Here is a 26,080-nt window from a genome sequence, read left to right as displayed (position 1 = left end):
CAGATCACAAACAGCTCTGTTTCTCACAGCCTGCTGGTTTTGTTGTCATAGATCTCACTAGATCAACACAGATGCTGCAATGCCCAGCATGACAGAACCTAAATTTAATCTATCAGGGGACCTGACACTCAAATTAAAACCTTTACTTAGGTCTACCAGCTCTTCAGAGAATGCACCGTAGGATTCAACATGCAGAAAAAACAATTGTTAGGAACCAAATTCTGACTTCCAGGGAGCCCAGAAGGTATAAATTCACACTGGGAATCTCTCCCACTACTACTCAATTTCCATGATGAAAACCAGCAAGAAAGTATTGGTGTAAAGGTGTCCCTGCATACTGCAGAGGAGTTGGACTAGATGACCTTTAAAGATCCCTTCCAACCAAACACATTCTATGATTCTATGTTCTATGTCAAGATACTTCTCCAGAGTTCCTCATCTGAAAAAAACGCTTCAAGAAGGAGCCTTTGGTAGAGGATCCTCTACCTCTGTCTATTTTAGCAGATGAAGATGCCACCGTACGCATGCACAGCTCTACCCTGGTACCATCCAGTCAGCTTACCCCAAGATGACCTCTCCCCGTGGTGCCTAGAACATGGTTTCTGCTGTCACTGGTGCGAGCTATGCCTTGTGCTGCTCAAACCCACTAAGCCAGAGGGTGCTAGTGGAAGCATGTCAGAGGAACCTGTGGAAACACAGATATCCACAGGCTGTAGGGTTGATGGGAATCAGAGCAGAGGAGGAAAGACCTGGGGTGGGTGTTCTGGGCTTCAGGTTACTTAAAAGCCATCTGTTTCTGTAGATTTGGGGCCTGAGCTTATTTATCGTAAGCCAGTAACTCAGGTACTGTGAGAAGATGTGTCATGTCTCCATTGACACATAACACATGACCCAGAAATCATAAACTTGAAAAGATTTATTTTAAACTAAAAGGCTTCTCTCCAAAAGATGAGCATCAGTAATTCTAGGCTGAAAGGTCACCTCTTACTCTACCTACTGAACAAGACTTTGTAGATAAACAATTATTTCTTCAAGATCATATGGCAGAGGCATATTAGAATCATCATTTGTCCAGAAGGGATGGCATTCTGGTTTCTGGTCTTCTGGCAAGCTCTCTGCCGCTTCCGACTGGCATCTGAAAAGAAGGGGAAACAGATAAACTCCTTAAGTAAAATTGTATCAAGAAACTGAATACTCAGCAAGGATACATTTGTGCATTAATTTAAAGAGAAAGATGATAATAAAAAAGAAATACCACATCTTCTGACCAAATGGGTCGTTCATTTACGGTGAAGTTGATTTCTGTTGTAGGCTTTGTACCTTCTATAGGGATTTCTCAAAAAGCCAATCACAGAGAAAACGCAGTTAGCGTACCTTTATATGGTGAATTATTTTTTCATTATCTCAGCTGTTATTTAAAGTATGTGATTAAACCATTATCAGATTTAAATGTTTGCCAGTTTCCAATGTATTACTAGATTATTGCAAAAGATTAAACTGAATTTACTGCATTAAGGTCAGGGGGGATAGATTAAACAATATTAAAGAAGCCGGACTAGCTTTGTAGATCCGGGAGATTTACAAGTGTATCAACCTGCTTAGCTCTGAAAAAGGCAATATAAAAAGAGAAAAATTCTATAAAGATAAATGGAAATAGAGGTTAATAACAACTTCCAATGATGAATAGGTGGGCAAAATTTCAATAAAATTAAATTAAGAGGTTAGTGTATGTCAGTCCCCAGAGAAAATGTTTAAATTACAATGTTTTTTATTAAATGGATTATTCATCAATACTTGTGAAGTCTAATTATAATATTCAACTGAAGTGCAGCCTGCAGAGGAAAGTTTTATAAGTGGCAACCATCACATCCCTTAAGATTAGGCTATAATACAACATGCTGCATAAAACAAACTGTCAGAGTTCAAGGAGAATTTCTCACTACTCTTTTTCCCCTCCCTCAAACAGTTTAATGTTGTTAATTAATTTAAGTTTGCAACAGGACAATGCAAAGAAAAAAGCTAAACATTACTAGAATTTTGATATATATAAATTTGATATATATATATTCTATGATATACTGGAGGACTACATAGTTCTTCAAAGACAGAAAAAGCAAATTGAAGAAATACACTTTTCCCTCTTGTAAGACATTAAAAAAAAAGTTCTATAAAGCATGCAATTGTGGTAACAATTTTAAAGTTGTTTTAAACCTGTATGTGTCTCTCATCTCTGCAAAATGAACTCTAAAAAAAAACAACGGACACACACAACTTCCTTGTCTACACAGTTGGCCTTCTGGAAGAGACTGCTTCCAAGTGAAAGATTTTGCCTTCTCTTGGGAATTATTAATGGCAGCGTAATCCCCATGAGAAAACATACTTCAGCTTTACACCCATGTTGGTGCGTGGTTAATTGCCGCACCAGCATCCTGGGCACTCAATCCATCGTACATTACACTACAAGGACAGTATTAACACATAACATTCCAATATATCTTCAGCTCTCCACATCAGCTCCTGATAATAGCATCTGTTAACATGCACTAAGTACTATTATGTAGCACATCACTTCATAAATAATAAGATTAGCCGACCTCAGGGCCCTGGGAAGAGTAATGTGTTTAAATGTTCTCATTATTTATTTAAAACAAGAATTAAAGGAACAGAAGCTACTTGTGACAATCCTCTTAGCATAAATATTAAACTGTTTGCATTGATAAGCTGCGCTGTACAGAATAACAGAGGATTTGTTTTGCCGGCTGCTTTATAATAGTTGTTAGAGCAAATGCAGTTTAGTGTATGAGTTCTGAGAGGTACTTAACTGATTGTGCCATCATGTTCTGAAGACATTTTCCAAATTATATAAAGGAAGAGGAGAAAATTAATATGCAGGGGAAGCTGAAACTAATTACAGCATAACTCTATAAGGCTTTTAAAATCTTGCTTTATTTTCTGTCTTGGCACAAAATAACACGCTCAATTTGCCGGGTAGCATAAGATATTCCAGTATAAGCATTTCAATCTAAAAGTGGATAAATTAACCATATAGAGATTATTGCAGATGACAAATCAAGAAGTTCTGCTGGTAAATACTGCAGGCATATTACGTGGTCTGCAAAGTTCAGCTTCTAATAAACATCCTCTCTCTCTCATACACTTACTATTAGCAACAGAATTGTCATTGAGAGGAAAGGCTGTTTGCTGCTTTGTTATTTCTAGCCCTTTGCCTACCTGGAACATTCCTCGTTTCCCTTGTGCTCACACACAACTGGACTGATCAGCTTTTCCCTCATGTCTTGGTCTGGGCATTCCTGTTGCTGTATATACATCAGAAGTTATAGTGATGCTATGACTGATGCCCCTCTGAGTGACTATTCTAGCTGCTCCTTTCCCTTCCCTGGATTTCCTACCACCAGAGCCACCTCCAAATGTCACCTCACAACTAAGTATGTGCCTTAACTTCCAGGCAGTCACTCCCTGGGAAGTCTCACCCACACCACACCATATTCCATGTGAGGGATTAGAGGACTGGAAGTGTGCCAGGTCCTTGGACATCCTGTGCAACTCTGACAACAGAAAACCATCAGTGTACTGCAAAAGTATAAGAAAGGTGAAAGGAACTGGTCAGTACTCCAAAATCTGCAATCCCATAGCTCCTTTGTCCTTTTGTCCAGGATTTCTATTGCTTTGCTTTGCTTTACATCACCAGCAAGAATAGTAGCGAACATTCTAGGTTTACATTTTGTGAGTCAAGTACTTTGACCAAAATTACAATCCTTGTGCTGGATCCACTGACACCAAAGTCAAGTCAAATCACTCATTTTTAAAGATACAGGGCTGGGTTCTGAAAAGCCGTTGCTGCACCTGGCAATTCACTAAGCAATTTGTCTGAATGGCATCCACAAACCTCACCCACATATGTGCTCTCTGACTCAGTGTGCATGAACAGTCCTTTCCAGGTGAGTATATTGCTATTGATTTTAGTAAATTTCTGTGGGAGAAATTATTCCTACAATGCTTGAATTTGTAGTAGAGCAACAGACCTGAAGATCCTGCAAAAGGATAAGAACTTTTTTCACCGAAGCAGAATCATAGTATCACAGAATGTACTGGGTTGGAAGGGACCTTTCAAGGCCACCTAGTCCAACCCCTCTGCAGTCAGCAGGGACATCTCCACTAGATCAGGTTGCTCAGAGTCCCATCAAGCCTGACCTTGAATATCTCCAGGTTCAGGCCTCCACTACGTCTCTGAGCAACTTGTTTCAGTGATCCGCCACCCTCATATTGAAGAATTTTTTCCTAATACCCAACCTAAATCTCCCCTTTTCCAGTTTAAATCCATTACTCCTTGTCCTATTGCTACAAGCCCTTGGGAGCAGTTCTTCCCCAGCTTTCTTACAGGCATCTTCAGGTACTGGAAGACCTCTATAAGATCCCCCAGAGCCTTCTCTTCTCCAGGCAGAACAAGCCCAACTCTCTCAGCCTGTTTTCAGAGAGGTGCTCCAGTCCCTTGATCATTTTTGTGGCCTCCTCTGGATGTGCTCCAACAGGTCCGTGTCCTTCTTGTGTTGAGGGCTCCAAAGCTGGATGCAGTATTCCAGGTGAGATGTGACCAGAGCAGAGGAGAGGGGCAGAATCACCTCTCTTGATCTGCTGGCCACAGTTCTTTTGATGCAGCCTAGGATGCGGTTGGCCTTCTGGGCTGCAGATGCACACGGATGGCTCATGTCCATCTTCTCATCCACCAAGTCCTATTCCTCAGGACTGCTTTCCAGCACATCATCTCCTAACCTGTATGGATAATGGGGATTGTCCTGACCCAGGTGCAGGACCCTGAATTATCAAATGCACTTAAATAATGGCATAGAATTAATTTCAATTCCTTTGTATCTGGGAAAAGTTAGCTAACAGAAGTTAGCAATGATAATTCAGAATAAACAGCAATCTTTTCCCAGATACAAAATAACTTATGAGGCTCCATGTGAGAAACACCACACACGTAAGTATGGTAGTAGGTAGGAAAGTACCAAGATTTCTAGTACTTTAAAGTTAAATAAAATACTATGGATTAATTCAAAAGTCTAATCTCCAGGAGAAAATAGGTTTCATCTGTGTGTATTGTACATGCAAAATGCTTGAAGAGTGGAAATGACATATGCTGTGAGGTACAAACCAGATACCAAATCAAGAGGCACCTTTCATAACTTATTTACAGCAGAACAGAAAAAGTGCCATGATATACTTCAGAGCAATTTAGCTCCAGCACCTTGATAATACACACATATGAAAGAAAGGGTGAGCTGTCCAAAGGTGTGCTGTGCAGAACACACACGGCTTGGCAGCCCCTACCTTCTCACTAAAACAATCGAGACCCGTGCCAGTTTCAATCAAGAGAGCCTGTTTTTAAGGAGCAGTTAGTTCCTGTTGCAGTGCACATTCTCAGTCCCTCTCCCCTGTAAACTCCATTTGAAATAAATGGTATTTTTGAACCCCTTTACGCTCGCTTCTGCCAAATGGACCTTGCTCATTAATATTTGCCCGTAGCTGAACATCGATATAAGTTCAGGTTACGTTATACAGCTGAACATCAATACAAGTCCAACTTAATTCCTGACGAGCATTGGGATAACTGAGTGACTGCGTTACCCTGTGGGCCCTATTGGAAGGTGGCTGGTTTCACCCCGCGTGGGTGGACGCTTGGTGGGACAGACAGCTGCCTGGCCGTGGGCCCTGGGCTGCACTGACATTTTGACGATCAGGGTGTCGGTTACATTAGAGGACACCGATCACGTTGCTAAAATTAACCAAGCTAGCTAAAGTATGTGTTAATTATGAGTATGCAAGCAGTCAATAAAAGGTTAATGCAAAAGTCAAAGGATAAATTTATTTCAGTATTGCATCACTCTACTGACTAAATGACTAACATTATGCTTTGTTTTTAATCGATATATTTTACAGTAATGCGTGAGCCATTGATTTGAAAAACAGCCTTCTTTCTAGCAGTTAAGTTTTGCAACTATTAAGTATCAAGTATCAATATACTTGAAACACTCTTTTTTTGGAGCGGACACCTTTTTGTCCCATGGTCAGGAACAGGAATGCACATCAGCCAGGAGGCGGCCTTGGGTTCTGGTGACAAATGTGATTAATGCAAATAAATAAGGCACCATGAACTGGGGTCCCTGGCTGTACTGCCCTGTTTGTCTGCTCCACAGAAGTGCAGTCAAATCAGATCAATGGGTCCGGTTTGGGTCTCATGAGTGCACAGGCGCGTTAAGAGTGAGGAGATGACATTTCCTAGATGGTACTGATTCAGCTGCCTACACCCAGCAGAACAAAGACTGATGGAGATCACACAGAGCCTCATAAGCAGGTCAAGCACTGTGGGCCCGGCCATCTTCCCCATGTACCGACACAGTCAGAAAGGGAGGGTGAATATTTGCTCTCCATATACAAAAGTACACAATCACCCATACAGGCTTACTCCAGTATTCCTCACATTATTATAGTTCATGTGGGAGTTACTTCCTCCCTGAATTCATGCCAAAGGTGTTACTGAGCTGTTACTCAGAATTCCGGAGTATCCTTTAAAACAATGTCCCAGGTAACAACAAGGCTTGGATCTCTCTATTAAAACACATTCACCAATCCCGTACTGTCATTGGCTAAAGTGGTACAATGTTGCTAACACAGATAGTGTTTGAAGTAAGAGCAGCTTCTTTAGGCAGCATCTTCCTTTCTTAAGGTTCACAATGACTTTGCAAATGCGGATCTGATCAAATATGGCTTTTCACTGTCCTAGCACAGACCTCTGCCTCATGAACACAAATCCTAGCAGTACAGGGACTCTCTTTCACTTGCAGGTTTCCACACTCGTCCCTCAAACCATTCTTCTGCCTGGGAATTGTTATGCAGACTGTGCGTAGTTACTCTAATCCCAGGGTTAGGATTATCCAGTGTCACTTCAAGACATATTCCTAGTTGCCAATCCATACACAAGAGAGCACAGTGCATTCTCAGGTATCTGAACTGTTACACAAAGCACAATAAGCGATCACATACATGAGAGCAATTAGTCAAAGAAATTAACCTTGATTTATTTTTCTTTTTTCTATTAAATAGTGTCTCTCACTGACAGGTATGACAAATCTACCGCTGCTGCTGCATCACAATTAAAACCTGATACCATTTAATCCAAAGCTGAAATCACTTCCAGTGATTTCAACAAGGCCAAGATTTCAATCCAAATGCTTTTCCAGAAACCATTCACAGTAGACATAAGCTAGCAGGCATAATAATAGAAAACATCCAAAGAAACTATGGAAGGAGTGAAATAAACTGGATATATTTTCTCAAAGAGAAATTTGGCAAGAGATATTAAACTAAAATTGTTTATCTGTCTACAATGGTGGATAAATTAATGGCATTGTAAGTCACCTAATACAATGCAGGTAACAAGGTGTGATGTTCTGTAACTTCAAAGTTGGCACAGAAAGAAAAAAAATAATCTGTTTTACCAAACTGAGTTGCTCAGTAAAGCACAGGAAACTAAAGCAAAAACTCAAATTGATACTTTAATTACACATTCTCCTTCACCTTTGGACTTGGGTAGGGTATTGGGATAAAGTCTCTAAAAAGAACCCAAGAAGTTCCGCCTGTTATTTGAAAAACTGAACTTTCATTTATCTTCATGTAAAATTAAAAGGTGGATGGGATAAATGTAATTCATGATAAAATGGAATGGGAGGGAGAAATCTGAAAAGCAGCAGCTTTCCAGCTGGGTGCCCATTCCAGCATTAGCTATTTCATTTGTACCCTAAAAAGTGTTTACTAAAAAAAACCCCAAAGGAAGTAGAAAATATAAATAGATTGAAATACAACGATATGAAGAAATTTTCTTCATATGGCTGTATATGCTCTGTATCTATCACCAACAAAGTTCTACTTCTCCATGTCAAAACTGGAATTTCGAAGTTCCTGAGTTCAATCCAAACTGTAAACCAAAAACTTTCTTAGCTTTTTTAATTAGCCAGAAAGTTGTTAACCTTAGCAGAGAGTATTCCTTTCAGTTGTTCCATGCTTGTCCCTACGGTGCCTCTGCACAACGAAAACCTCCCCAGGTTTACCCTGCCTTTTAAGAACAAAATAAATTCCATCAATATTTGACTTTGCAAACCAGATTTCAGAAGTACCGGTCCCAAATAGGCGGTGAAATGAAGTGGCCAGATGGAAAGAGAGCAGTGCATCGTTCTTTGAACATTTAATCCCCGGTGTATTCCCAAGGAGTCTGTCCCATTTACATTAAGTCACTGCTGATGTTCTTTCATCTGCTGTAACTAGAGTGTGGCCAGCCATAAGCAATGACTGAGCCCAGGACTGCATTTATAGAAGGGGCAAAATGAGTTTGTTTCCAGATAAGGAACTTGAAAAGCGAATGCCAGATTTAGGAAGGGACAGAGGCACCAGCAGTTAAATTTTAATTCAAGAAAAAACCTTAGTATCATCTGCACAAATATGCAAGTAGAAGTACATGCAATGGCATGTTGGAAGGCCTTCCCACTGCATCTTTCAAAAGCTGGTAATGACTCATGTCACGGACACATCTGGCCCCAGAGCCAGAGTTTATAGTCACTGACCCAAGAGCTTTATGCCTCCAAAGGCACCAATTCTGTTGGAAATGAGGACACTGCTAAAATATCCTGAGGCATCCCAGGTGACATAGCAGGATAGCCTGCAAGCAGCCAGCATTATCCTTGTGGGTACCTCTACAAAGCGAACCCACAGGAGAAGTCATCTGGCAACACTGGCCTGCAGAGTGCCTTTTGCTGTTCCACAGATGGGAGGTGAGAGATCAATGAACCTGATGCTGTGGGGGTTTAAGGGACAGTTGCACAAACTTGAAAATGCCAGAGTTTCTATTATTTCCAAAATTGTACATCAGGTAAATATGAGAAAAATATAAACGGTTAATACGCTGACAAATGTTGAAATAACAGCAACCAAAGGAATGGTGGAGTTTCCAAGGGGTGCACCACTGTCTCATACATGTATTTGTAGAATACATGGAAAAACTTTGACTACAATGCAAATCAAAATCCATAAAAACACATTTCAGCCTTTCTAAACTATTTAGCTGACAAACTGTGGGAAAGGACAAAGATTTGCCGCACAGTATCTTCAGCTACAGAGTAGGGACTGTAGAACAAAGTCCCGAAACCTCAGGAACCTTCCAGCTCTGTGTGGGAAGAATGGAAGAGGACACAAGGAGCTATTTTATCTAATACATTCATCTCTACCATGGGTGAAGTAATAAACAGGAATCTACCCAAAAGATACTTCCGATGAGATTGTCATGACCTTCCTCACCATGCCCACCAACTCCACCCTACCCAAAGGGAACTCCTAGCAGATGGCACTGCAGCAACTGCAAAGCCACTAAGAACACCAGCATTGAAGGCACGATATGAACCTGACTTCCCCAGCCAGAGCATCTCCTCCTCTGCGTGGCCTCTATCCAACAGACCTAGAAACTGTCCATGAGAAAATCGGTGCAGGGCGCCTCCTATTCCCACAAGAGAAGGGCTATGTGGGGAAGCCTCTGTTCCATGTTTGTTTAATTTTTTAATTAAGAAACATCACTAGTCCCTATAAAGTGTAGGGGGTGGGGAAAACCCCCAGAGAAACACTGAATAAATAACAAAGCATTTGATGAAAGATGAAGTTAAATCCATTTTAACCTACAGGTCTACAAATTGTTCCCTTTCAGTCCCGTTCCTCAGATGCTTTTGCTTTCTGTTTTTTGGAATGATATGTACAAAAGCAATGTATCCTGACTGCATGAGAAGCACATTTATACATATTTATACCCACACCCCTTCATATCCACACTTGCAAAGAATCCCACCAGTGCAACAGAGACAGCATTTAGGAGGAAATTTTCAGCACCACAGACATGGATTTAGTTATACACTTTTCATGATCAGCAATGGGATGTGAGTTATTCCCTCTGTGCTGAGAATATTTGGCTTTGACTTCAAACAACATAGAAATATATCAACCTCAATATAATTTATATTCTCTCAAAAGGAACCTAAAATGCTCTAAGCCTTTGCTGAGGCATCTGATGTTCCAGTCCCCTCTGCTGCACCGTACGATCGGCTGTTTTATTTCACTCGCGATCCTTGTTTTCCTATGATTTTTTCAGACAAAGAAACAAAATGTCTGCTATATGCTGAGTATAAACACAGCTGACTTGTTTTCCCCAAAGTATTGATTTTATGCACTTTTAAAATAACTATTTTCATTCTGTTTGCATAATCAGCTGGGGCATTGTTCCTCTACATTTGCAGAAACACAGATGGAATTGCTGATTTGGAGCCTTTGGAGAGGTTTTACAGTATTCTCCAGAATCTAAGCTTCTATTAAAATAAGGTTTCAAGCACTTCTGGTTGTGAAGATAGCCTGGACAATGTAAATTGATGCATGGTTATCTTGTTGAGTCCACAACCAGACAGACAGACGCAATAGCATCAAGGGAGCCATGAACTTCCCCCACTTATTTTATTGGGTGTTTACTTGGGGCCAGACGCTCCCCTCTGTTGTGCAGAATGGTGTTAAATGACTGAGAAACAGAGAGGAAAAGGAAATGGAAATAAAAACCAACAAAGAGGAGAAAAGGAAATCTCCACAGCCTGATTCCCAGGGGGCTGATGATACCTTCCCTTGCCAGTGTTACGCTGCGGGGAGATTTGGGGCTGAGCCATGCCCACAGCCTGTTTCAAAAGGCACTGTATTTTCCAAAAGAATGTCACGAGAAAAGTGAACGATGCCACCAGCATCATGTACTGTTCCACTTTATCTTCTGCTGTCCTTTTATGTGGAGGTCATGTAGCCAAGGAGAAAGGTGATCGTGGGATGGTTTTAGGTGGCACTGCAGGAAGACGGCCCTTCCTTTTAATTCATTTCAAGTAAGCAATCCCATGTTCCAAAGGACTTCAGGGTTTGCAGGCTCAGCCTTCTGCTAAAGCACTTCCTTGTTGAGGGTGCGTTTTTCTGTAAGACAGCCTTTCACATTAATAGAAACCAACTGCTGTATGACAAACCCCTATTTGTTATACGTGGAAAATAAAATCAAAAGAAGCACAACTGAGTACAAGTAACAGCAACTGCGTTACTTGATCCCCAAGTCAGGCAGGACAGAAACAGGCTGTATCTTTCCAGCATCAGTAATCCCTTCAGCCCAAAGTGCTTCCCACATCACTCCCGCAACCTGCTAATACATCCTCAGAATCCTGCGGCCTCCATCAGGACCAAAGCAAGGGTGGCACAGGAGGGGCACTACCAGGGAATAGGTAGTTGTAGTAATTACTGTCCCTCTGTAGCACCTGCTGTGTGTTTGCAGGAACAGCTGTGCAAGGAGGGCTCTGCATGTGATCTCACATGGAAAAATCCTTTTTTCAACGTAAGCTTATTAGGGAGGGTGACACCACGTGGAGATGCTGCTCCAGGAGCCATGTTGCTGAGCTGCTCTTGGGCTCTTCCTAAAACACTTTGGTCCATTTCAGTGAATTCCCAAAAGGGAACTAGGACAGACTTACAGTGAGTGCCCCATGGGAACGCCAACCAACCACAAGGCTAACGCTCTATTTTGCAGACTGAAACAACCATCTTCCTTATCCCTGTAACTTCTGCTATCAATAAGTATGTGTAGGTGTATAAATCTCTCTCTATGCAGACCCACATATCTATAAGATAGACAGATATTATACACACACATTTATAAGCAAATCTTATACTGCATTATTTATCAAGAGATACGGCCCAGAACTCCTACATGGCTTATGGAACACAACAAAAAAGGTTTATCATGCTGCAGAACTATGTTGTCGCCCCTGTGTTGTGCACCTCAGTGGTAGCCTGCTACCAGGATGTTGATAACATATATTGGAGCTAATGCCATAACAGCAATGCAATCTTATGGGCTAAAACACAGTTTCTTTCAGGTCAACAGAAGCAGGAGGGAACAAATAATAGAGAAATGAGGAAACATACAACAATGGCAGAGAGGCTCAAAAGAAGGAAAATGTAGCTTAGGAATAAAAAAAAGAAAGCTTTGTGTAGTTAATCACATTTCAATCACTGCAGAATTTCTCCATGGCTGCTGCTTTATTCAGTGATATTTTATGGATAAATTACCATACATAAATACCCATTCCCTCCCCCCCCCCCAAAAAAAAAAAATAATTCCAGTGCTGGCAGAGAAATAGGTTGGATGTCCCAGGGAATGCTACAGTACATCCAGTCACAAATAGAAATCGTATAGCAAATATATGCCCAATATGCTGCTTCTCCACTTCTGTAAGAGGAGTAAATCTTTCTGATCGCCAAACAGGACCCCCAGATTTTTTTCTGTTTACCCTTTGAATTTCAAATGCTGAAAATGTTAGACAGAAATGTTAAATATCCTTGTCTAACTTCTAAATAATTACCATCACCCAAATACATGTGGATAAACACGGTTCTTTACTTATTTCCAACTGCATTGATAGAAGAAATTCTGTGTGCGTACAATTTTGCAATTAATGTAATTCTGCAATATTTCTAATACCAACTAAAATTCCACTATAGACTGGAATTTAAGTTATTAGACAGGAATACCCTGTCTTTCATAGAATATGACTGCATTCAACCAGTTTAAGCATGTGATAAACTACATGCCTCTGATCCTGCCCTTACTTCCACAAGTGCTTAAAAGAAGTGCCAGAACCCAGTCTACAACATTCTATCAGTGGACTTGGATGCTCTCAGTACCACTAAGACCAAGTGAGTAAAAAACGCTACTGGTAGGTAAAACCTAAAATGCCTATTTGCAACAAATGCATAAAGCTCTTCATGTTATTTTCCACAGTGTAAAGAATCTTTATGACTGCAATATCAATGACTTTAAACCACAGACTAAGACTTTAGACCTTTTGGTGGTGCCAACTCACTTGTTTTATATGCTATGATATATAGTCCTGGCTTTGAGCTCACTCTCACTACTGATGCTTTTGATGCTTTGTTCTCTTTTTACTTTAGGATGGAAAATAACAAATAATGCTGAGTTCTCTTCTTACTCTTGAATTCTTCTGATGTCTATCTTCAGAACTCTTCTAACACCCAATTTATGTCATTCTTTTTCTTTCTTATGCTGTGAATTTGAAACGAAAGAAGGTAACATAATATCATAAGATCTACGGACGATTGAAATGGCCTTCGGAGTAAACTTCAGAGTTATTCGTAAAACTATCTTGCCTGAACAGAAACTAAAAAATTGCTTTTCAACAGATAATGCAACTGCTCTTGAAATTCTTCTCGGATGAAGTTACTGCCATAGGGAACACTCTAATGATAATAAAGTATATGGTGCCAATGCCTTACGAGCAGTTCAGATGGCTTATTTTGTCAGTATTTGCAAAGCACAATTCAAATAAATTCTTAAACACTTATGTGCTTTCTCTTGACTAATTCTTTTATTATAAAATGGGTACAAAACCTGGCACGTTAATGACAGAAGCTGAGATCTGCTGTCCTGACTGACCTGCAATGCTATTCTCACATTGTTCCGTGATCAGAACATTGTATCAGAATTCCAAAGACCTCTTACATGTAGTTAATTAAGGACCTGATTCAATCTTGTATCAGGTTTGAGAAAAGATGCAGAGTCACATACTGAAATCTCAGCTCAGTGGAACTTTCAAATATATTTCAAATTCAGCATAAGCTTAAAAGCTTCGTGGCATAGAGTCCCCAGAGACATTCCGTACATCAGCACTCAATGCACAGCCATACACACATGCATGTTTTTCCTATGAGCTTGAGGGAGCCATCCTATTCCGACCCCCGAATTTAGCCTCTGGTACCTGCACTGTGAAGACCCTTTCTCTCTAACTCATTATGCTGTGGGCGTGACTCTTCTGTGTGCTACCCAAAGTAATGCAGGACTAAAGAAGGCACGAGCAGCACTTTCCAGGGATGTCTGACAAGTAACCCACATAGTAGCCACGCTGGCGGGTTCAGGTTCTGTGGACAAATGTGTAATATTTTGAGGCTGAGGAAACAGAAATCTTCTCTCATTGGGGGCCACAAGCAGTACATCCCTCCATATTTTGTACAGATCCAAGGGAAATCAAGATACACACAATAAGAAGTGTCCGTTTCACTACTCTCACAAGAGACCCACTGTTTTGTCTTCCTTTGATCTGTGCCTGCTGAAGAACAGTAATTTAAACTTTATGAAAAGTGGATGGTCTTGGTCTTCCACGTGTTTTACCGTGTCTATGAATTTTGTATTTCAGACTCTGTTTCCCAGCTTATTGCTTGCCAGCTGGGCTATGTTAGCCATTCCTTTCAATGAACTGCTGAAGAAATTTCCTCTCTTCCTGCATTACGAGAAATGCTGCTTCCCAGAGCATGCAACAGACCTAATGCTCCTCTGACTTACTTTGCTTTCTTCAAATGATATCGTGATTATATTAATCTAAAATGCAAAGTATGCGCTCACCTTTTTCATTTGCTGAAATGCTACTACTCCAACCTGTCTTAATGCCAAGGAATTAATATAAACTTTAAGGGTTTTGGCAATAGCTACATAATCCTCCTCTTTTTGGTGCAAACAGGAGGTGTCCTTTCTTCTTTCTGCCTTTCTTAAGTACTCCTGAGGAGTTATTAATTTGTAGTTCGGATTTCTCGGATATGTGCGGTTCTACAGGGAAATTTCACACGCTCTCCTGTTTATTGAAGTGCCAGTAAGAGCATCTAGGGAAGTTAATGACATTCCTCAGCAAGACAAAAATCCCATTTTCTTAGACCTTCTCCTACAGAGTTTGTCCTTTCCATTTTCACTTTACCCTTCTGAGCATTTCACCGCTATTCGAGTGTGCAGACACTGTTGCCTGCCCAAACGGTGACAGGCCAGGGTTAGCTGCTTTCTCCAAAGAGGTATCAATTTGATCTCCCTTTTCCAAGTCTTAATGACTTCACCAGCCACAGTTTGCTTCATGTTGACTTGTCTGTCAGGCCAGAGTGAAACGCTGGTGAAATCACACCGTAAAGCTGGTACAGGATTCATCTGGGAGCTAACATGAATATATAAAACATGACAATCAGTATGTTTATTCTTGAAAACAAATCTTGTTGGCCAAATCCTTCAAAAAGACAAGTTCAGTTACTAGAATAAAGTATGGAGGAACAGGATGAATTGATTTACACCAGCTGGTGAATGGTTTTTTCTCCCCAAGTAGCACTGAATGTCAACCGAACATACACCACAAGCAATGGCTATCAAGTACCATAATGATAAACATCACTGGGGGATCGTTACTGAATGGTGCCTCCCATAAGGGATTCCTCCAGAGGCCAATACGGTGGCCACTGTTAGTCAGATTTTCATCACTATTCTGAAGGTAAACAGCAGTGATCAGCGCCTTGACAATTTTTGCAGATAGCACAGAGACCGAGATGGTTAACAAACATGGACAGGACTCAGCCCTGCCAGGTCGCTTAGCGACCAGGACCACATGCGTTATAGAGCTATACACAGGGACAGGGAGAAGGGTGACTGGAAAATTGATGAGTTTGTGCTCAAAACTGACACGTCTGAAAACAACATGACATTATCCTGGACAACTCAAAATGCATCCCCAGTATACTACTTATCCCTTCTGCATTTCACTAGGTAGACAAACATGAGAGTAACACGGAATAACCGTGTTTCCAGCTTTTTAGAAGTACATTGAGGAGAGAAGAGACTGGGGAGACAAGTGGGAAATACGTGATAATTATTCACTCAATTTGCTTCACTTATCGGATTCAAAACTGATAGACTGAAGGAAAATATCTTGTATGAAAGAGCTCTCTTGTCTAGGAGAGAAACCAGGAATTTGAAAAAGAACCCAGAGAAATTCAAATATGCCTGCTTTTTTTACAATGAAGTCAATTGCACACTGGGACAAACTATTAGAGGAACAGAATATTCTTCGTTGCTGACATCTTCAAATCAAGAAGAGATTCCTGCCTGGAAACCATGCAGTTACACAGCTAGAACAGGGATAAAAGGAGAAAATTTAGAAACTTCTGATAGAAGTCAAAACAGCTGACATAAAAATCCTAAATACAACGATGCTCAAACTATTACACAGCCATTCTTTAATGAGCTTACTTTAAGTGAGACTCAAAAAATTCCTTATAATACATCTTGCTGTAAAATTATATGTTCTAATTGGAACGGGTACGTCAGGAGAATGAAAGAAGAGGGAAGACTGTTACTATTGAAGTCTCAAAAGTACCAGCTTAGCCCTTGAGCCCAATACCACTATAGAGAGAAAACCCTGAATAAAACCCTTTAGAAGTATTCATATTCGCTTGCATTTGTTAGACAGGTGTAAGTCTAACTTTTTAATATATATAGATTTAACTGAAAAGATAATTGACCAAAAGGGATGTACACCCACATATATAATTTGACACACAATTTATGAAAAATATTCAAGATAAAAATACCTAAGTAAAAAGCACATTCATAATTTAATTTATTTCATTTCTTTAAAATCATGCTAGAACCACCAAAACATACAAGGTCACACTGAATCAAAGGACATCATCTGCTTGTTCAAAATGTCATTATGGAAGAATCAGGAAAAAGCAGCTGTATTACAAGTGACCTTTCCAGCCCTCACAAACAAACTATTAATGGGGAAAGTCAGTCCTTTACAGTGCATTACAGGACCAATGTCACCTGGGAGACTGTAAGGCCTCATGGCTACCCACCAGACCAACTTGATTAGTCCCAATAACCTCCTGCCCTTGCCAAGGGACTGAGGGAAAGTCAAGTTTCTCAACAGGCTGCAAACCTGGTGTTCATGCTTGTTAGATGAACAGTTACACAAACAAAAGTGTCTGAGATTCATTTGAAGCACTTAGTTTCAATTGCTATAGTGTCCACGACTGTTCACTGCTGTCTATTGTAATTACCACAAACATTACAGTTACACTGATATTCACGAGCTCTCTCTGTACAAAGATGGAATAAGCTCAAAACTTATGTCAAGAGTCACATCTGCTAAAGAAGAGTGTAACTTGGCTATAGAAATGTTTAATTGCCTTGTTCCTTCAGGCTGCCGTACATCAGGTGATAGGAACATATCACCAGGAAGCAAAGTGTCTTGGAAACAACCTGTAACCATAAGCCAGGCACTTGTGAGCATCCTCTTCAGAACAGAAATAGCTTTCAATATGTGCATGGACTATGAACTCTGTGCTTTCCTTGTACAGAATTCTCCACCACCTTTTCATAAGAGCAAACAGTTTGACCTATTAAAACACAACCAGCTTTCCACACAAAACAAGTTACAGAGGAAACATGTGAGACCCCAGTAATTTCTATTTTTCTTATGTTTGGGTAACCAGCTACACTAGAACACTGGAAAATGTTTCACTGCATCGACTACAGGTTATATGAAACGTGCAGACTGGGGTACCTCATAAAATAAGGTGATATATAAAAGGGGGAGGGGGGAGAATCACAGAATCACAAGGCTGCAAAAGACCTTTAAGATCAAGTCCATCTGTTCCTGTCCTATGCTAAACCACATCCCTAATACCTCATCTACCCTTTTTTAAAAACATCCAGGGAAGGTGACTCAACCACCTCCCTAATCTTTAGATTGTAACAACTTCTTGCACACATAAATATTTGCTTTCAGATTCTCTTTCTTACATTCCACCTCCTGGCGAATGAGCAGGACTAGGTTCTTTCCATGTCTGACAGAAACCCTTTGAAGATATTATGCTTGTTTGTCTTGAATCTGTGAAAAGTCCCATGATTTTCCTCTTGCTTTGGTCACTGTTAAAATATGGCATTTTAGCTGCCATTTTCTACCAATGAATTCTACCGATATGAACACTCCACAAATAAATTAGTGTCTTTAATTTTGTGATTTTTTTTTTCCTACAGCAAGAAAGCAACAAATTCTGTATAACAGTGGCAGGTCACACATACATCTTTTTATGGAGTTTCTGTGTAACTCCTGAATCTGTCCCCAAATTCAAGTGTGACCCTCATCTAGCATTATCTTCCTGCAGTCTTCTGAGCTGTAACGAATAAACCATAGCTTCATACTGAAAACTGATGTGAGAGGATGTTAGTTATGTTCAACTGTTTGGCATTCTATTCTTTAAAGCTGTTTTCCTTTTAAAATGTTCAGCTGGACATACCTCAAAAGATAATTGGGAGAGACCTGAAAGCGCCATTTATACTCTTTATGGAGTTTATAAACATTCTCTATGTAATGCTTAAAGCTGTCACCTAAAAGGAAATGCAGTTTTACAAATTCCTGTAAATGTGTTTTATTTAAAGCCCTACACAATTAATCATATACAAATAAGAGCACTTAATTCAGCATTATCCTAAAACGGGAGAATTTTAACTTTCATTTTGGTAATTAAAAAATGATATTTCTGTGAATTAATAATTATAATACAAATCTTCAAATGTGCATATATTTAATTTATTAGGAATAATTCCCCTTAATTTCATTATTATCATGGATATAGCGCTGAGGCTGGAACAACAGAATCACAGACATTTGCTGTAGTTCTCTGCAAAGCTGAAATGAACTAACAGCTTCCTTCAATTCCCTGTGCCTTTTTAATAACTTGTTCCATTTCCAGGGCAGCTTTTTGCATTTTTCTCCACAGCATTTCATTTGGTTTCAGTTAGGAAATTCTTTAAACCCTCCGCACCTAACCGTAACCAGACCGAATCTGAAACAAGGGCTTCACGTTGCAATGAAAGCATTACTGGCTGCTGCTGGGCAAGCATCCTTCCGATCAGACAACTACTACTTGCTACTTCCCACCATTCATTCCATCATCTCCCTTAGTTTGGCAGTAAAAGGCCACATATTTTCATGCCAGAACCCAACCCTATAAAGGATGCCACAGGCAAAGAAAAAGGCATGCTGAAACGTGAAAGGAAATAAAGGTTAGAAGTGTGCACGAGGTTCAGAAGTGGAACTCTATGGTGAGATGTATGCAAAACACTCCTTTCCATGCTCAGAAAGTGAATTTTATCCACTTCTTCATAGATGAGAACTGGTTTGAGGAAAGAAACAAGCAGTTTTCAGCAGTAACCCTCTTCTAATCATGGCCAACTAGCAACCTGGCAAAAACCACAGACTGTCTACTTTTCCACAGAAATAAAGGTTAGGATTAATGTATCTTCAGGATGTTTTCTTCATTAATTTGCAGCAATATCTCACTTCTTGGGAGCTGCTAGAAACCTCTGTTCTCTAGAGATTTAATGCTAGAAGGTGCTGAACATTCAGTTGTCGGTGATGAAAATGGGAGCTGATGGCTCTCAGTAGCTCATCGCATTAGACAGTGGGGATCGCTCACAAGAAAAGTGACAGCCATACCTGAAAAACGTTAAGCAAGGTCCTAGCAGTCCAGTTACTGGCTGGCACACACCCAGCAGTGGGCAACAAAGTGATGAAGACAAAGTAAGCATTGCATTTCATGCCTAAAAACCATTGTATTTAAAAGGGGGAAACAACAACAAGTTACACATTTTATGTGTATTAAAAAGCATTGCATTTTAAAGCTATGCTTATTTTAAATAATTTATTTTGTTTCCATTCATCCACTATCTATTCTGAGAGAATGAGCACGGTGATACTAAACTGTCTATTAAACCTACTCACAAGCATGGTTTTTGTTCATGCAAAGAATGCTTACAGCAATCACCTTGTCATCTTAAATCCACAATATGCCAGCCTAAAGTACTTCTGATAACTCCTCATATTATAAAATTTTAACTGTATGAATTTCTGTTTGGTATTTGCCACTATGCCTCATATTTGCATTAAAAGTATCTTATTTCCAACCTAGTGATTCTGTAATTTCCTTATTAAAAAAAAAAACCAACAACCACTAGGAAGTGTGGTCATTCCACAACTGGTATATATATAACTATAGTTCAGATTTAAACTTCTTGTATAGAAAAAGATGCATAGTCCAAGTTTCATACCAGGTCTACACTGCTTTAATAAAGTTTATTCATCTTCAACCTTTCATATGGGTTGTACCTCACATAACTGAATTGGGTTCAATGGTTATTCTTATTTACACCTAAATAAGGGATCAAGCCCACAGCATCTCTTTTCATGACTCAAATACATCATCCCAGGATCCAGCAGAACGACACACTTTTGGTTCCATGTGTGTTTTTATGGACATATGTCTCTCTCACACACACACACACACACACACACTCTTTAAAACAGTTGCACAAGTGACAAGGACTGATGCCATTTAACCTGGGTTAGGTTTGTCCCCCCGAAAGGCAAGGACATAGGGGCTGCTTAATGCAGTCAGAGCAGAATACAGCATGATCTCTACTTGTAAGAAATTTCAATTAGTTATTCTTTGCTTTCAGGTACTGTAGCCATTAAAGCAATTTAACTTTAATTCCATCTGACTTCAATTGTGTTCAAATTATAGTAAAAAGGAAGAAGACAACAAGCTGTAAATATGAAAAGAGACAGAAAATCATTGAGAATCATGCCTTTATGAATATTTGATGAAGAAAGGTTAGATCTACTGCTGGTAAATTACAAGAAATTATGTCCATCATGTGACTCTGTCAGCAAAGGTTAATACAAATAGGTTTGGATTTAGTTGAGATGACAACGAGGATTAAAAAAGATTTGTTCTGTCCTCAGTGCAATTAGTTTTTCTCCTATTATTACTGTAACGGAGTTTATCGTTAGGATTATGGTAACAGAACTACTGCTTAATGAAATAATTTTGTTTTTCATAATACTGTGGCAGTTTTGCAATAAATTTTTCATCTCTACTAATCTGGTGCTTTATTGTGCATTTGCTGAAGCAGACATCCAACCATTAACCCATTTCTTGCTGCAGTATGTCTCATTTTGACTGACAGGAATTTGGGGAGCTGTCTTATGGGCTGCAGTAAGGCTCACAGCCTGCCCTACCACTGCCCCCGTTATGGCAGCCAGGGAAGAGCTGCTGGTTTGGTGGGACATCAGACAAGGCCCTTTGGACAAAACTTGGGATGACATCTGAACTCTTCTGTCCCCGTGGTGATGGAGAATGGGACATCAGGAGTTGTTGCTGTACATGTGCACACAGCAATGAAAAGGAAAAGGTCCTGAAAAAACATACCCTCCCTCTTCAGAGCACGAGCTAAAGTAGGGTAGATTCAAAACTTGATAGCATTTTCCATAGTATGAATTTGTTCATAGAACACCTATCAGTGTTTCTCTTTGAAAGAAATCAGAAGTTTACATGAAGTTAGGGTTTTTTTCCCAAGATGTGTTTCAAATCATAACTTCCAAGTTCAAATGTTACATTTGTTCCTGTTCTGACAAATTGCTTTAAATACAGAATTTTGCCATCCTGGAGTCTGTATTTTTTTGTTTGCCCACTTTTGAGTTTGAACATACACTTTCAAGAATTCATGTGGAGAGTGCAGCAGAAAATTAATTCAGATTGCTTTTTAATGTCTGATGAAAATAGAACTTTTTGTGTAATCTCTTGCGATCCAAACATAAACTAAAACTCTGCAAGTACACAGTATATTAGTAGATGTACATGGTAGTGCTAGAACGTGTTTAAAAGTGAGTGGCAACTGACTAATTGGAGTTGGCATGCACAGCACAGTTGATGGCAAGCAGTCATACTTCGGTGGTGTCCGCTGAGAATTACTTCTGTGGTTACATATACTTCTACATTTAGCACCACATGAAAGAAGGAAATTTAACACATCAGGAAGCTCACTAGATTATCAGACTATCTAATCAATACCATCGACAAGAATTGTGTCTAAAAAACATTGGGGCAACCCTAAGTAAGATATGGAGACAGACATTCTGGACCTTTACCAATATACTACCTTTGACCCAGTGCCCAAGAGGTAACGTGGTTTCCTTTGCTGAGCTTTTCCACCTAACCGCTTTCCAGCTGCCTAGTTCAATAAGATGCACCCTTCACGGTAGCTTTGGCCCAGCTAAACCCAAAACAAATAAAAACCCCAAACCCCACCAGTGCCACAGCCTCTGAGGCATGAGAAACAGTGATTCAGGTCATACCTGCTGCAGCCATCTTATCAGTTGCATAGATCAGACTCGTGTAAATCTCAGCAACGTGCTCAACGTTACGGGACTCAGTGGGATACAAATGGCTTCTTCATGTACTAGGCTTGCTCACAGAGATTTGAGTTACCTGTGGAGCAACTTTCCCACTATCTGACATACACCTGGTGGTCCTGAAAGACACCAGGACAAATTTCCACTCGCCAGATTTAATGCTCTAAAAAGCACCTGGATTTTATTGCTCAAGTTGAAGTTAACTCCAAAAGACAGAAGACAGGGATGCATATGTCTTGAAATACCTCAGGTAGCATTAGGGAAATGAAGTGCAGTGGAAGAAAACATTAAACTCATAGTATATGCAACATATCAAGTCTGACTGTTCTTCCCATGTAATGGTAATGGCCACCTACCTCACAAAGAAAGAAAGAAAAAAAAAAAGAATAAAAGAAAAAAGTGTTCTGCAAAGAAACATCTCAAAGCACAAATGGACTATGCAGGAGCCCCAGATCAGTATATAAACTTTTAAATGCGTGGCCACTATAAAAAACAAAACCAGAAAGGAGTACAGGGAGAGTCGTAGTGATTAGCTAAAATATGCACATAACCCCCAGAAAAAGAACTGCCTGTCACAGGGCAGGAAAAACAATCATGTCATGTTACCACTGACTTGATTGTGTCTTTAGCCCTGAGAACAGGCAGCTCGTGAGAATAATTCTTCCATGTACCATTGCAAGGCAATCCATGGAGCACGGGTTATTTTAAGGACACAATCCACATTCCACAGCTTCATTAGTAACTGAATTTTGTAACTTTTAAATAAAAATGTGAATATTGCCTTATGATTGACCAAACTGTCACTTTTTCAAAAACTGCCAAATGAGTCCCCTGAGACACAGTCCTTTAACTTAAGAATATCTTTTTACAGTGATATCAAAGTAAAAAAAAACCCCACCACCTCAGGCCTTCAGCTTTAAAGACAACATAATAAGATCACAGATTCTGCCTACAAAGAAATTAACTTATGGCTGATTAATGAAAGTAACCTTAAATAGTAGGCACATTGCCAACACCAGGATACTACAACATATGGGTAGGAAATAACAGACAGCTTTCAAGGGGCTAGAAGTGAAATTTTAGCAGGATATCACTTTCAGATTTGATCCCAGGTTCTTGGGATGACCAAGTAGGTCATATCTACTATAAAGTCCTCCATAAATTCCCCCCATCTATGTAGCACATAATGAACTGAATTAATTGTTGGTGAAACTGTTACTATATATGGTCCATAATAAAAATTTTGCTTGTTGTTATAGGAATTACCAGAAAAAAGAAAAAAAAAGATAATATACTAGGCCCTATGAACCCTAAAGGTCCTGAGTTGCAATCATAATTTGCCTCATTTTATATCAGCAGTATCTTTTCTCTGTGGCTGTATTTCATACTAAGTATCTTAGGACTCATTAAATTACCATTGCTCCCTCTTCCCTTTGGTTGGCATAAGATCAAGCTGCCAAAAAAAATGAGCTTCCAAAAGATGCTTAGCTGGTCTATTTGACCTTTTAGCTACCTCTTCTGGCCTCAAACATGTTTGGTTTCATGTTCATACACTTGCTTCTTTACCAACCTCCCACGGTTCCTTATTACATTTTAGTATATCAATTGTTCTACGGTCCACCCAAAAAACGTGCCTTAATATTTTATTCCGCAGGATTGCTCTATTTCCTTTACCAGAACAGCTGAGGCCTCAAACAGATGTAAAGCAACTGTTTTCTTTTAATTAGCTTTGCATATCTTTTACTTTGGTAAAATTCTCAACAGGTAAAAGTGAGTTGATGCTTGGATCATGCTTTATTTTCTTCTCCTTAAATTGTTATTAGTAATCAATGCTTTTAGGTACACAAACTATAAATCTGACATTGACAAATCAGATTAAATGTTAAATTTATGATTAATCAAATTGACATGTACCCCCTTCTGCACATACGTAATGCCTTTTGACTGTTGATGTAAATATATAACTTTCTTCACAAGCATACCTTATATTTGATGATATATTTTTTTTAAAGACTATATTAATTCTGATTACAGCAAAAACCTAGCAGATTAACTGCTGGGGGTTCAGATTGCTGCACCTTCTGGGAAGATGACAACGCGACGATATCCCACAACAAACACCTGAACAGACAAGCTGTCTTCACCATTTATACCTATACATTAAGGTACTTGCTCATGCTGTCTTTTAAAAGCTTTGTCCCTCCAAAAAACAGTGAAAAAACAATTACAGAAAGATTTTGATGGAAAAATCAAGATTAAAATAAAATTAAGACATTTTTACTGACCATGATCCTCAATAAAGTGTTAACTCAATCCCATTAAATTTTGCATACTGTAGTTCAGACCCAACAAAGCCATCCAACATGCACTCACCTTCAGACATGGGTCTCAACAGAATGACTGATTCTCTTACACAAAGATCCCTGCAGCCTGCATAAGTACCCCTGGAATATTTAACTATCTGTGGAATGAAACACATTATGTAATGTTGACATGAATGCATACATAGAACAAATCATGACTTCTGTAGGACGCTGCTTGACTCTCTAGTTGCTGCTTGAAATGAGTAAAATCATCTATCACAACAGGAGCTGCCAAAAATCTGTGGGCTGCTAGAAATGGATGTTCCAGAAATAAACCCAAACCATTTCAATATGACCAGGTGAGGACAGTAATTTCAATTGTCTCCAGCACCGGACAATGTGCTATTCTACAAATCAGCTGGCTTTATCACCGGCTGTCAGGAGAACTCAAGAGTTTGGTATTATCAGGGGTGTTAAATTCATCTCTCAAAACTGCTCATGTGTGGCTTTGTATTTGATAGTTCAAGAAGAAACCAGGCAACCATACACTGGTTTTCATGCACTTCCTCTAAGCTGGACACATGAATCTGATAGAGCTTGTAATGCTGTGACATGCTTTTCCTCATCAATCTTCTATAAACTTCACTGCTTAATTGCCTGTGTAAATGTATACTGTGGAGTTCTGTAAGAGTATATACTACATGCTGCTTCCCATGATAATTAGCAAAGTTGACATGGATAAAGTGATCAAGATGAGCAATGTTATATCCTGCCTCTTCTCTGTATTTGTTTGTTTTAAGGGAAAAAAATAATAAAATTCATCCCTCATATTAAACAAACCCGCTCATAACTGAACCTAACAAAACTACTCCAGGTCTGTAAAGTATCTAGACTGATGTAAAATACACATTGGGAGCATTTAGTGGTAGCTTTTGATAGCGACTTCATGCTGCAAACTATACAGAAGCAATGTAGAAGTTCTATTATTTTAGTCTTTCAAATATGAAAACTTTTAAAGTGCTTGTTAAGCCCTGGTGTGCATATGGCTATACGTCCCTTTCCATGCTGTTCTAAAACTAATGATTCAGTTGCATTTCATCTACATAGAACCCAATTAAGACACCGAACAAGAAAATGTTCTGTGCATGTGACCAAATGCAGAATTCCTCTGATCTTGGCAAACAGCAAGCGGCACCTGAGCCAGTGAATGGAAGCATGGCCAGCAGATCAAGGGAAACAATCTTCCCCCTTTACTCAACAATTTTATATCACATCTAGATACTGTGCCCAGTTTGAGATCTTCCAGTACAAACCAGATGTTGACCGAGTGAAGCAAGTTTAGTGGGGGCTGCTAGGATGGTTGGAAAGCTGCACCTGCCTTGTGAGAAGAGGCATGGGGCTTGTTCAGCCTCAAGTAAGAGCTTTAAGGGAGCTTGACACCAGCTTCCTAATATCTGTGAGGAGGCTAGCAAGAAAATGCCAGTGTTAGGCTCTTCAGACCGCTGCACAGAGGATGACAAGAGAGAACAGATATAACCTGAAAGAAGAGACATGCTGACTAGACAGAAA

The 26,080-nt window shown here is 39.6% G+C and overlaps 1 protein-coding gene across 1 annotated transcript in view; it reads right to left on the bottom strand.

Moving 5' to 3' along the window:
- Positions 1 to 635: 635 nt before the first annotated feature.
- The window catches only part of FTO (FTO alpha-ketoglutarate dependent dioxygenase), a 234,938-nt gene continuing 209,493 nt past the window's right edge, over positions 636 to 26,080 (bottom strand). The window contains exons 9-10 of the mRNA XM_084269877.1: positions 998 to 1,135; positions 636 to 685 (exon numbers count right to left, since the gene is read on the bottom strand). Of these exons, the coding sequence (XP_084126003.1) occupies positions 676 to 685; positions 998 to 1,135 (148 nt within the window). The 3' untranslated portion in view covers positions 636 to 675. The remainder of the gene's footprint in view (positions 686 to 997; positions 1,136 to 26,080) is intronic.

This window comes from Gallinula chloropus, assembly GCF_964237585.1.
Source record: "Gallinula chloropus genome assembly, chromosome: 13".
Lineage (NCBI taxonomy): Eukaryota > Metazoa > Chordata > Aves > Gruiformes > Rallidae > Gallinula > Gallinula chloropus.
The sequence above is the reverse complement of the archived record's forward strand: the minus strand, read 5'-3'. Positions and strand labels throughout refer to the sequence as shown.